The 13353-nt window shown below is 40.7% G+C and overlaps 1 protein-coding gene across 2 annotated transcripts in view; it reads left to right on the top strand.

Annotated features, from left to right (window-relative positions):
* LOC117972800 (ralA-binding protein 1-like) overlaps positions 1 to 13353 on the top strand; it is a 63720-nt gene that overhangs the window by 23459 nt on the left and 26908 nt on the right. For both annotated transcript variants that reach the window (XM_059028902.1, XM_059028901.1), the window contains exons 4-5: positions 1461 to 1622; positions 3533 to 3664. In XM_059028902.1, the coding sequence (XP_058884885.1) occupies positions 1461 to 1622; positions 3533 to 3664 (294 nt within the window). The remainder of the gene's footprint in view (positions 1 to 1460; positions 1623 to 3532; positions 3665 to 13353) is intronic.

Raw genomic sequence — 13353 nt, 5'->3', positions numbered from 1 at the left:
TCCTGTTTTTAAACTGTTTTGTATTTTTCCATTACTTGTTTATCATCAGAGTAGGAAGATCTTGAAGGAGATGAATAGCTATAAATGCTCACCCACCTTGATTCTGCAGATTCTGTCACTTTCACAGCGCTTTCATAACCAGTGTTGCCTCAGGGACTCTGAACTTGGTGCCAGACATCCGATGTCTGAAGGCATGTGTTAAGGTTAAAACTCTTTATCTGTGCTTACAGGTAGCAACCTTGAAATATCTACAGTCAACCAACAGTTACATTACAATATGCACACACCGACCACTTCAGGTTGCTAATGAAGAAAATATATTAAAAATTAAATGAAGTCCCTGTTTATTGCTGTTCAATAAACAGGGAGTTAATGCTTAGATACACATTTTCAAACTCTCACAGGCTAACACAATCACAGTTACTGTTACATTTCTGTTTGTATTAACTGGAGCTTTTAAAGGTATATTTCTTTATTAACTGTATATTTATTTACCATACTGTCTCAACATTAAAGCCTAATAAAAAAAAGAGATACTATTCACACATTTGCTAACATTTGTCCACTGTTAACTTTTGTAATTTTAATAATCCATGCTTGAACTACAAATCATGGTACTGCAATATTAATGAACCTTCTTATGTTGTAAGTAGCAGCAGGAAGTAGCAAGTAGCAGCAGGAGCATGCATTCTTTTTGTACATAGCAGCTTGTTGCTGTTTTTTTTGTCTGCACCTGTACAGGTGATAGTTTTCATCTCAGTCCCACAGAGATCAGAACTCTTCATGTGGTGGTGATCTATTTAGGGTTTGACAGCACTCTCTTGCAGCAGATGGAAGTTGATTAGCATCCACACTCTGTGATGGATTTTGTGCATACAGGCAACTGGAGTAAGAAAACTAGCTTTGGTGAGAGGGTTGTGTAAGACAGTACAGTATTATAAAAAGAGGGTTTGAGGCCACAAGAGTCACTCTGACTACGCTGTATACTGTATGTGCTCTGATAATAATTAAGTTCACCTTAAAGGCGAGTTTGGTATCATGAGGAAAGCTGGCACTATTGCCTGCCTTTTAATAAATGTAACTTAGTAAGCCCCTACCCCTTTAGATTGTTACTGTGCGGTTCAGTTGGAGTGAGAGGTTGGGTAGGCTATAAACCACACTATTAACTGGGTTGCAGATTACTCTAATAGCCTTGTTAGGTTTAGTTTTGTGTGTTATATGAAAGTGTAACATATACTGGACTAGTTCAGAAGTCGTGTGTATGTGTATGTGGAGCCTTTGATTTTATACTGGGAAGTTGCTGTGCTGGTAGGAGCCTATCACATCACTTCCACAAACAGAATATAGACCTTGCATACTACTAGCTAGCTTTATATATTGTAGGTGGTTTTCTCTGCTGAGCACAGCAAAGTCTGACAATCTTGCCAAGGTGATGTTTCAATTCTTTTGTGTTTAAAAAGGTAAGCCAAGCCCTACTTCAGGTGCTGCTGAGCCACGTAGAAGAGCTGTTTGGAGATGTGTCCATGCAGCCAGTGGTGAGGCCTCTTCAGTGGTCAGAGCTGTCATCCAACCCTGAGCTGCTGCACACTCTGGAGAACCCCGAGGAGGAAATCAGGAGACAGGTGAGAGCCAGGCCCTGTATTCTTCCAGGATAATACTGCAGTACAACACACCCCCTTTAACAAATTCTACAAGCTTTTGAATATTATTATGTTCAGGGATGTTTGGTTGCGGTGCTTAAACTGCATTATATAATGTCATTAGGTGATCATTGCCCTTTGTGACTAATTCTTTGACCTGACGTTTATTTTACGCCACTGTATATCTCATAAGTAAGTTATGGAATTATTACACTTAATACCACAAAGTAATCAGTTATTAAGTGACAGGCTGCTGTTGCTATGCTTTCAAAAGAACGTATTGTTTTATCCCAGGATAACAGGATTTGGAATCCCAATGAAAGTGAATGGGATAGATATTCCGCTTGTCATATAATCCTACAAGCATGGAAACATACTCTTATGCAAATCTGTGAGGTAGTCTTCTTGGACATGCTATGAAAACATTTGTCTCCATGTTAAGTTTAGGAAGAGAAACCCAGGAGTCTTGAATGTTCATTTGCTTTGCATTCTACTGACACGCTAAGAAATATGAAACATGCAAATCAACAGGAAAAGATACAACATCCATCAAAATGACTCTTCAGCACCTCCCAATAGTGGCAGGAGGATGCAGAAATCTCATCCTAACATGATTAACCTTCCAATAATCCAGTTGGCATGGCTGATAATAGAACAAGATTAGAATGACTTAGAATAATTAAGACACTGGGGAAATGATGCAGTACTGGTGCTTTTTTCAAAAAACCTAATTGTGAAACAGCAGAACAAATAGCACTAGGTAACTCATTCCAGAAAGCAGGAGCCAAAGAAGACAGGGCCCTTGCTAGAGTAGAATTAGAAAGCAATTACTGTAATTAGTGAGACACCAAGTTATAATTTGTGCAAATGAGTTTGTCATTAAACAAGAATAAGGTAAATAAATCTGCAAATTGTAAGCATAAAAGTGTATCAGAATGCTACAAGTTCAATTACCATGCCTAATGGGCAAAATCATGATGTATAAAGTAGTGGACCGAGGAATGAACTATTAGATGGTCCAACAGATGTTAATTTAAATTTGCCTGTCTACATTTTAAATGACTATCTCTTGGAATCATTGATGTATGTGCTGACATTTAGGGCAGCATTTGATACAAGGGCATATGTAAATTTTCAGAAAGGAATAAAACAGTTTTGTAAAACTAGCAAGACATTTCTCTGAATATTAATTTCCCAGCTGCTACTGTAGCTGCAACTATGTTAGTTCTTGCAATTTTTTCTTTCATTAAAAAGGTTGTATTCCATTTAGGAAAAAATGGCTTTTCTCCTAAATGTGGTGTTCACAAACCAGTCGGCGTTCACTCATATCTCCACACAACGTAGCTTATTTGTGTTGCTTGAGAGGAAACTTGCCTGGTTCCTTGCGTCACAGAGCTGAACTGCAGCCAGTACCAAAAGAAAGATTCTGAAGGTCCTGAGCAAGTTTGTCACATTTTGGCAAGTGGTTCTCTTGCAAAAGAATTGCTGAAATAAATAACTGAAGACATCTCTTTATTGTAACTTATTTTCCTCGTCCACAGAAGCAAAATTTTTGCTACAAAAGATTTTTCCTATAATGTATTGTTTTTGAGAAATTTCTAGAAATTATACATTTCCATTGGGGTATGTAAACTTTTGACTACAACTGTATGTAACATCACCAGTTTATTATGCTTGGTGAATTAGGTCGAATATGTGCAGTTGATGAGCCCTCCATTCAATAGACCAAGACAACTGTTGCAATTTTTTTTCAGAAAATCACTTTCTCTCTGAATTGAAAACTTTAAGTTTATGGGCTTGTGTGCACATGTTCCCATCTCTTAAGAAGCTGAGTGGTGAGGATCAGTTTCCTTTGCTGCTGCTCACTGATGCAGCGTCTCTGTCTTTCCCAGGAGTTCCTGTTGAATCGGCTCCACTCAGACCTCAATTCCGGTGTGAAGGATCCCGCCAAGGAGGAGAAGCTTTGGGAAGTGCAGCGGATTCTCACCATGCTGAGGAGGAGGGGAAGGATGAGGAGTTCAGAGGTAAGCCTTCTGTTTGAGGGAGGTCTTTATGATCACAGTTTACATTGGGTTCTATTCACACTGCTGCAACTGGTGAATTATACGAACACCGAGTTCTGTTTTATTCATGAAGTCTGTCTGCACTACTGTTAATGATAATAATAATGATAATAGGCCTTTATCATAATGTGAACATACATCACTTTATAGAATTAACTAATTTTACTTCATAAAGTCAAAGTAAAATGAGTTACTGAATTACATACCGCTTTGTAGTTTTACATATACTTAATGAAAAACTGACAAATTGAAAAATGTGACATTTAGAAATCCAACATTAAAATACTGTACTACTATTATGGCTTCCAGTAGACTTTTGCGATACTGTTTTGCAGTTTCTACAATTTACACAATGTTAAATAAAAGATTATGTTCATATTTTATTTATTTATTTATTTTTTAATTCTCTCAATCCTAAAATTCTAGGTGATGCAAAACATTTGGCCATAGTTGTATTTAAAGACGTATTAATTATTTAAAATGGTTCCTTTTAACAAAACAGTTGCCTTTTTTTATCTTGGTGATTTTAAATTGACATATGTTAATGTACAACTGCCTAAGGTGCTGTACCTCATTGGGCTATCGTGGTGAAATACAGTTTCAATTAAGGTGTAGGTCAAGCAGCTGACACTTCGATAACGCCTTTACCCAGTTAACCGGTACAGCCTAGCCCGAGGGTCCTTTAGGCATTTTCACAAAGATGCATGTTTGATTAATGTGTGGTTGAAAATGCAAGGGATCGAACCCGTTCTCCCTGACTTTCAACCAGCTGAGCTGTCAGGTCAATTGGATTTCCTGGACCGTCCCACAGCTAGTTTTTTTTTTTTTTCTTCACTAGCATTTAAGCTCTGCCGAGCGTGAAGCTGTTTGAGACAGCATTATTAATCATGGCTTGGTACAATTCAATTCCACAGCTAGCCACCTGAGGAGGTTTGGATGATTGTTTCTCTTCGTAATAGATTCAGTTCTAATAGGATCAGTTTGCAGTAGAGTGTAATTACCACCAGGTGGCTGCTAAGCTTTCTTTAGTACAGTGTGTATACAACAGAGAGGACCCTCCAGTCAGTGCTCCGATGTGCGTTATTGATCCCATTGTCGCTGTTTAGTACAACTATAACACCATTCGTACCATTTCTACTGTTTTGCCTTTCTACAGCTTATTGTAATTAAAGCCATATGATCTATTTTAATTGGGTGCAAGGGCAATCTTTCTGCTATTTACAAGGGGTAGGGGTACAGATAGGCTAAGACATTGTCTCATGCCTGCCTCCAAAGTTGGATTTGGCAGTTGCTTCTTGTACTGGAAATGAAGATCACTTTCTATATATACTCCTGTTTCCCTTACCAACTTTTTAATGACAGGACATTAAAGTGTAAGTTAATATGCAAGCAAACAAATGAAAGTGCACATGCTTGGATGGATCCATCATTGAGAGTAATGCTATTAACTAATGGCGTTTACAATCCGATGTAATGCTTCTTTATCACGCAGCCTGTTTCAACTCCTATGTCATTGTCAGTCTTGAAACATTTACCTAATGAGGCACAATGCTCATAATTATAAATATACCATAAATTATCAACAACTTGAATTATATTTCCCAAACTCTGCACCAGAGTATTTGCAGTGTGAAAAAAATGTAAATTAATAGACATAATCCTGTCAGAAAATTATTGCTCCAGGAGAGCCAATGGAGGGGTGAGAAACACATTGTCCTCATGAAAGTGCCCCTCTACACCCCATTGTTTAGGCACTAAATTAGGTTAACTTTGGTCTATCTAATGTGGTTTCTCAGACCCACTAATCCTGGACTACCTGACGTTACCTTAGGTATGGCAGTGTGAGTAGAGCCTGTGAAACCAGCCATATATGGGCACGCGTTTCTGAGCTTAACCAGCAACACTGCATTGAGGATTTTTCCCAGTTTGCAAATAGCACATGTATGTGGTTTTAATATTTTGACAGGATATAAAAAAATGAACAAATGTGTTTCAGCAGTCAGTCATTTAGACAGAAGCGGAAATCTTACAGATGTAATGTCAAGGAGATTACATCAGTGCTTAATTTGAGCCAGATCCTGCAGGATCCGGCACCTCTCAGATTTGACTTTTTTCGTTCCGGCACCTAATTTGCCCGGATCCGGTACCTCTCGCAGTATGATTTATTATTATTTCCACTGTTTGCACTGTAAACATTCTAATAAAAGCGATCAGAGTTAAAGTTGCCTCAACCTCGTCGTTATTTCTCCCACCTCCCATAAAAGCGCATCCTATCCTGCCACACCGATTCCAGACCTGCTCTCTTATTTGTACATAGAGATTATGGGGCGGGCCGGCGTGTAAGTAACTGATCTTGAAACAGCTAGTGAGAGATCCCTACGTAATCACGTCATGTGGCCTAGGCTAGTCGTTGCTACTGAATTTGGAATGTGTCGTGGGAAAGGAAAGCCAAATAAAAAATGGATAAGCCTAAAAGACAATCGAGTTTGACGTTTTTCAAGTCCAAACATCCAGAGAAAGATGGTGAATCGAACCCGAAACGAGCCAGAGAACTGTCAGTGCCGGAGGAGAGGAGTGAGGGGAAAACTGCTCCTGATGTCTTCGCTGCTAATCCCGCTATTTCAGCACCACCGACACGTCCTCCACTAGCTAGTAGGCCTACTAGTGAGAGGGGGACGGGATCAGGGAGGACAGTGCAGCCACCGACGAAGTGCCCGGAGCAGGTGCAGTTTGGATGGAGGCTCAGTTTAATAAAAAGCAATCGTATAACCCCTGGCTTGTCATACAAAATTCAAAGCTGGGCTGTACAACATGCAAAAAGGTAGGGAGCTTGGGTCCGGAAAAGACTGGAGGGATGAAACTAGCAAAAGAGTGGGTGGAATGTACAGTAACGTCCTCTGCCTCTGACGTAAAAAAACAACAAAGAGCCCTCAGAAAAAAGGTTTTTGAACATGCCCGAACCAAGGCCCATTTAGCGGCAGCAAGCATTGTAGCCAAGGCTAAAGATGACACCTTAACCCTTTGCAGTCCATTTATTAAGTGCGCGTCAGGCGCGTCAGGTCCAATTTATTTTCACACGCGCTGTTAATTTTAGACGCTCTCTGCCAGCGGTTTGGCATTGACAGTCCACGTACGGTCATATGGGCCTACAGGCAGTACAGGGACACCAATGGTAAAGGAGACATTCCAGGTGGACTTAAGGAGCTGTTGGTGGCGGTCAGCACCATCCCCATCCCAGTGCAGAATGCAAGCGGGGATTTTCTCAAATGAATCTGATTTGCACCTCAACCCGCGCTTCCCTGCATACCGCCACCATATTAGGACTACTCTTTCTGAACCTTGTTGGCCCACCCCTGACCAAATTCAACCCAGTCCCCTATGTGAGGTCATGGATTGCTAAAGGACACAGATGTGGCACAGACACCAGGAGCAAAACAAGAAATAGGGAGGAGAAGACACACGAGGAAATGGCTGTGTTGTGGGAGGTTTTGGAAAACCAAGGTAGGAACATCTTTTTCCTTTACAAACTTCTGTACTGTGAAGTTAATCTGAATATGCGCTTCATATTATCACATAGGCAGGCTTATTCTGATATGTGTGTTCTGCTGTAGCCTACATTGATTTCTTTTATTTGAAGTTATAGTCCGATATTGTGATGTGTTCTACTGCTACATTGACGTCTTGAAAATTATATGAAATTCGGGTCTTGTAAGCCCCACAGCTATGTGGGCATATGCGTATGGCGGGTGTTCTGCAGTGACGTCTAAAAATGTTGCTGTACATTGATGTCTTGAAAATTAGGCTATGAGAAATTCGGACTTGTGTAAGCCCCACAGCTACTCGAGTAGGCCTATGTGGGCATACTATAGGCTATGCGTGTGGCGGGTGTTCTGCAGTGACGTCTAAATGCTTTGAATTAATCAGCACCTTGGAGAGCGCTGTCCATTTCAGCACCATAGATAGTAGGCTGCTTAGCTGTTTACTCTGTCTGCTGCGCTGCTACATTGTGTTTGTCACTTTTTTTCTCATGCGTTCCGGTACCTCAGAGCCCCCCGGAACACCCCCCCCCCTCATGCTCACTATGTGTTCCGGGACCTCCCGATTTACAAATTAAGCACTGGATTACATGTCTAAGAAGTTAAAGGCCACGACCCCTTATAGTGCTGAACTGGTTATAACACGGTAAGGTTGAGGCTTCCATTTCCCCAATAATGGAATTTGACTGGCAAACGTTGGGTGAATTTTCCAGATACACAGTACGAAGCATGGCAGACAGCAAAAAATGAGAATCTTTCTCTGTTAAAATGAAACTCGATGCAGTGGACAGAGTAAGAAAAGGTTTCAAAATATATAAATGTTGCAAAATCAACATTGTGTGGATGGCTAAAAGACGAAGAATAATTAAGAGGTTTTCTTGATAAGATTGACTCCAAAGGGCTGCTCTAGGAAAAAAATGTGTTGCGCTAAAAAGAGTGAGATAAGCTGCTGTGTGAATGTGCTACTGTGAGAGTGCTCGACTGTTTGTTGCTTTTGGTGTGGCCCAGGCTAACGGGCCGGGAATAATTGTCCCAGTAAATGATGGATTCGAATAAATGTGTGTGTCTCCTTCCTTCATTTTCCACCGTACACTACAATATTAATTTGGCTTGTGGGCATTGTAAATCATTTCAGCAACAAAAAAGGCAATATTTGTTATGAGGCAAAGCACAAATAACCCGGTATCCTAATTATGGACCCCAACAACCACATTTATTATAGGGTAGCACTGTGCTTTTACCAAGGCCCTAAATTGATTTCCATGTAAAAGGCAGTTTCAGTTCAACAGGGATAGCTGATGTGGTCACTCACAGAACGGACCCACAGGGCATCCTGGAAGTCTGGACTCTCTCACAGTGAGAGAAGGATCACTGTATCGTACAGGTCAAAGAGTTGATGTCTTATTTGTGATGGGTGATATACTGCATTTATATTTTTCAACATTTCTAAAGACGGTGGAGGGCTTGACTATGCTTTTTAGGGTTATTACCTTGACTAGTATTGACCATTTTACTGTATACTTTGCTTGGATGTGTATTTTGATGGCGAACCCGATAAAGACAAGATTAACAGCAGCATAGCGTGGTTTTGCTAAAACAGTGGTACTCATTTGCGCTTCTGCTAGTCCGCCACCTCTGAGATTCAGGAGTTCTAACGCCACGTTTTCACTGCCCTGGCACCGCCTTGAAATCGGTCTGATGTCAGTCCTGTTTGTTTCCATTAGCAGCAGATCGAGATCAAACTGATTCCAATTTGGACTGTGTCAGCCCCAGTTAGGATTGTGGGGTGGCAGAACTGGGTCTGTCCATCTTGCAGCGATGGAAGAGAGTCCAATAAGAAGGACTGCAGGAAAAACACCACGTAGGTGGATCAGAGGGCTGTGAATTTATTATGTTATCAGGGAAATAAGGAGCTATGTTGTTATACAAATATGTGGCACAGAACAGACAGCAGCCCCAGTTTAATATTGGAAATAAAAGTTTTTGTAAACCTTAGCACCACCTTTTTACCCATATCCATTTACCATTTGGAGATGCTATTCCACTTAGATTAGGCCCTGGGAAACGCTTTGTTTTTGATCACATAAATGCACTGTTCTGGGTTTGAACTGACTGCATTATAAAACATTTAACTGCACAGGCAGTACAAAACCTCTCTTGTACAAGCACCATATGGTACCCTTTATTGCATCCAAAAATGTGTGAGACGTATAAAATACTTTTTTTTTTTTTTTCTTAAAAATAAAATAAAAAATAATTCCTGTGCATTTAAATGACACACACAGGGGAACATGTTGCAGTCAGTACAGATTGGCAAGTCAAGTTATTTTTTACTAATTGTATAAAATTTTGTTAGTGAAACCTGATCTCTGTTTTTTATATACAATTTAATTTCCATGCCATTTGAAAACTAATAGCAACAATTCCAATTTACTGCTGTTAATGAGAAGAAAATGTCTCTAGTATTAAATATATGGCTGAATAAAAACCTTCCATTAAACTTTATTGCAGCACTGAATAATAAGGATTTTCAAAGCTGATTTGGTAAGTCAGGAGGTGCCTCTTGGCAAGTTTACTACAGGATTTTAAACCGGGATATTGAATTTACTTGGATTTGCATATCTGCCACATAGGTTATTTTTCTTTCTTTCTTCTTCAGTATGAAACAAGATCTTGTACAAGTACATGCAACTGTAAGTATTTTAAGTATAAAAGCCCCTCAAGTTGTTATGATACTATTCAGAGTAAGAAACTGTTCATTCTTATTGCAGTCATACTTTTAAAAAAAAGTACTGCTAGTTGAATGGTCTCCTCAGACTTGCACAATGCCAGATGCTCTGTATTCTTCAGCAGTATCTCCAGGTATCCACATTTATATCCGCCTTAAGCAGTAAATAAAAATGAATACAACATTTTATTTTCTGGACTTGGTGAAATAATAATGTGCTTGTATTATTATGATGAGTACTGACTTATCCAGGGTTTCAAATAAATAAATAGTTGGTCAGTTGTCATGTGAGCAGCTTGAAGATCAATATAATCTGTCTGGAAATCACTTATGATGGGACTACCCCAGGGTTCTGTCTTGGGACCTGTACTTTTTTAGATTTTTGTCAATGACTTGCCCCAGATCTGTAAAGAGTCCAGTATTCAACTATAAGTTGATGACACAGTATTGTATTGTGCCGGCAGTAGTTTAAATCAACTCAACACAAACCTGCAAATACATTTTTCATTAGTACAACAGTAGCTTCTGGACAATAAACTGGTCTTCAATGTTACAAAAACGAACTTCGAGTAAGTAACAGCAATAACGATCCATGATGTGTTCCGTTCTAGTGCACTGGGGTATTGAGAACTGCCCTCTAAATCACTGTGGGGAAAAACATAGCAAGACGTGCTCTGGCTTTTCTGTTCCCTACCACATCATGGATTGTTATTGCTGTGTTGCTTGTTTGACAGTGTGGGAAATAATCCTTACACTATCAGTGCACTGGAGCGGACATTTTGACAAGAGCTTTGAACAGACTTTAAAATTATGTGCAAAAAGTTGTCAGGATGTTAATGAAAAGAAAAATGACAGGTACGTTATTTAAACCGTTGTAGCAACACATGGGGACGTATAACGCTGTATTTTTTTCCGGAACCCTGCTACTTACTCTTTTTGAAGAACTCTGGAAGGGCATGCTTTACCAAGAGTAGTTAAATACCTTGGACCCAATCTTACTTTTGACGAACATATTAGTAATTGCCTGTACTGTACTTTCTTGCAAGTTGAATGTCACATATCTGTTGACTTTTGTGTTGGTTACTTTGCTTTGCTTGAAGACCCCAGAGAAGTACCCTACTCAGAAGTAAGGGTTGAAGAGCATAGACAGCAGCGCTTTACCAGGCAAACTTAAATTCTGGTGCTTTCAGTTTGGTCTGCTACCAAGACTTCTGTGGCCACTCACTGTGTATGAATTTTCCCTGACAACAGTAGAGAAGCTGGAAGCGTTAATCAGTTCATACGTCAGGAAAAGGCCTCAGCAGAGTGTGACTGTACGGTTAAGGAATACTGCAGCTGCCAGTCTCCGCTGTAACCGAGGAGTTTAAGTGCGCCAAGGTTCGATTGGAAATGACATTGGTAGAGTCACACAATGATGTGTGAGGGAGGCAGCACCTATGTTGAAAACTGGAAGAAAGTGGGTGGTAAAGGAAGCTGTGGAAGATGCAAAGGCTACCCTTTGTATCAGTGATATCATGGGGCAAGTATAGCATGGAAGAGGAGGCCTTGGTCTCAGTTCAGCTCCTCCTACATGGCACAAAGCAGCCCCAGCTTAATGGAGGAAGCTGGTAGTCAATGAGGTGCAAAAGCAGGAGGAGAGGATGAGGTGCATAAAGGCAGTTTCCCAGGCCAAGCAAGGAGGATGGACAAGATGGGAGAGTGTGGAACAACGCAAGATTAGCTGGCGAGATCTATGGACAATGGAACAGAGCAGGATCAGTTTCCTCATCAGGTCAACATATAATGTTCTCCCATCACCACAGAACCTTAATCTTTGGGTAGGAGAGGATCCGTGGTGTCCTTTGTGTTCATCGCCAGCTACATTGACACATTTTGACAAGGTGGGTCTTTAGCCAAGGATGGTTTATTTCACGTCATGACCAGGTGCTGTGATGTTTGACCTTAGCATTGGAAGACAAGCGCAGCATGACCAACGGCTTGCCACCAATTTCAGCAATATATGACACATGAAGAACAACATTCCTCTGTCCAGGGGAGCAACCATCAAGAAAAGGTACTAAAACCAAAACTCGTCTAGGACAACTGGAAGATGCTAGAGACTGGAAAATGCTGGTAGATGTTGGACAACGGCTTAGATCTGCACACCTTATTCACTTGGTAGAGTTAACAGTGCCATGGGAGGATGCTGTGGATGAGGAGTATGAAAGGAAGAAACTTCGGTATGCTCAACTGGCTGCTGAAGCGGAACAGCGAGGGTGGAGAGTCCAGGTGTACCCAGTTTCTCAGAGACATCGGATTCAGTGATCAAGAGTTGTGATGCATAGTGAAGAACTTATCTGAAGCAGCAGAGAGGAGCAGCAACTGGCTCTGGTTGAGACGAAAAGATTCTGGTTGGGGACCTCAAGCATCGTAGAAAGAAAGCAACGTCAGTGTAAAGGAAGGTAAGTAAGATGGGCTTAGCTGTGGGAGACGGAGGGGGGTGATGCTGGGACGCCAGAATCACTGTCGAGCCCTCTTAAGGTGTCGTGGGCTAGTCGACAAAACACCAAGGATGGAAGGTGCCCACTTGAAGACCCCAGAGAAATGCCATACTCAGCTCAGTCCAGACGGTTGTCATGCTGATGCGCTAGGGAGGCTGCACATTGGTTGATCCCTGGAGCCAGCATTGTAGCCGTTGTGTGTGCTGATGTGCCAGGGAGGCAAAATAGGCTGATCCCTGGAGCCAGCATTATACTTCAGTAACCAACACCAGGCAGAAGGATATCTACATCATCAGATGGAGGGAAACCCAGATGAATCACATTAGTTTACAGTAAAAGAAGCTATGTCTTAGTTGGTGCTTATCTTGGCGAAAGCTAAGTCCAATGTCAGCATGGATACCTGGAGATAGTTTAAACACCTACTCTCATGTAATGGAAATCATGCTGTTAAGTCTGTCTTCTCACTCTTTGTTCCCAATGCCCGTTTTATGTGATAATTCTTAATGTCTGTCACTAATGAGTAAACCCTATAGCACTGCTTATAACCTTTTGTCATTAACCATTGCTTACAAATGTATGACTGGATAGTCCATGATTTCCTTGTTTGAAGTTCAGCTACCCAACTAACCAATCTTTGCTTTTACAGATTTTTAGAGCTTTAGGTTTTGCACACTGTACTGCATAGTCAATCATGCGACACATCAGTGATTCAGGTTATTTGAATAACGTTAATTCATAATACTTACCTCCCCTTTATAAAAGTAAAGACCTTTTCTTCTTTTCCCTATACCTTATACTCATGGACAAACATGCGGTAAATAAACCTTCCAATTGCATTTTCTGCTTAGAAAGTGGAAACTTATAGCATAAAATGAGTAAAAGATTGGCAGATTGAAATGTAAGGCA

Source organism: Acipenser ruthenus, chromosome 8, assembly GCF_902713425.1.
Source record: "Acipenser ruthenus chromosome 8, fAciRut3.2 maternal haplotype, whole genome shotgun sequence".
NCBI lineage: Eukaryota > Metazoa > Chordata > Actinopteri > Acipenseriformes > Acipenseridae > Acipenser > Acipenser ruthenus.
This window is presented reverse-complemented; position numbering and strand designations above follow the sequence as displayed.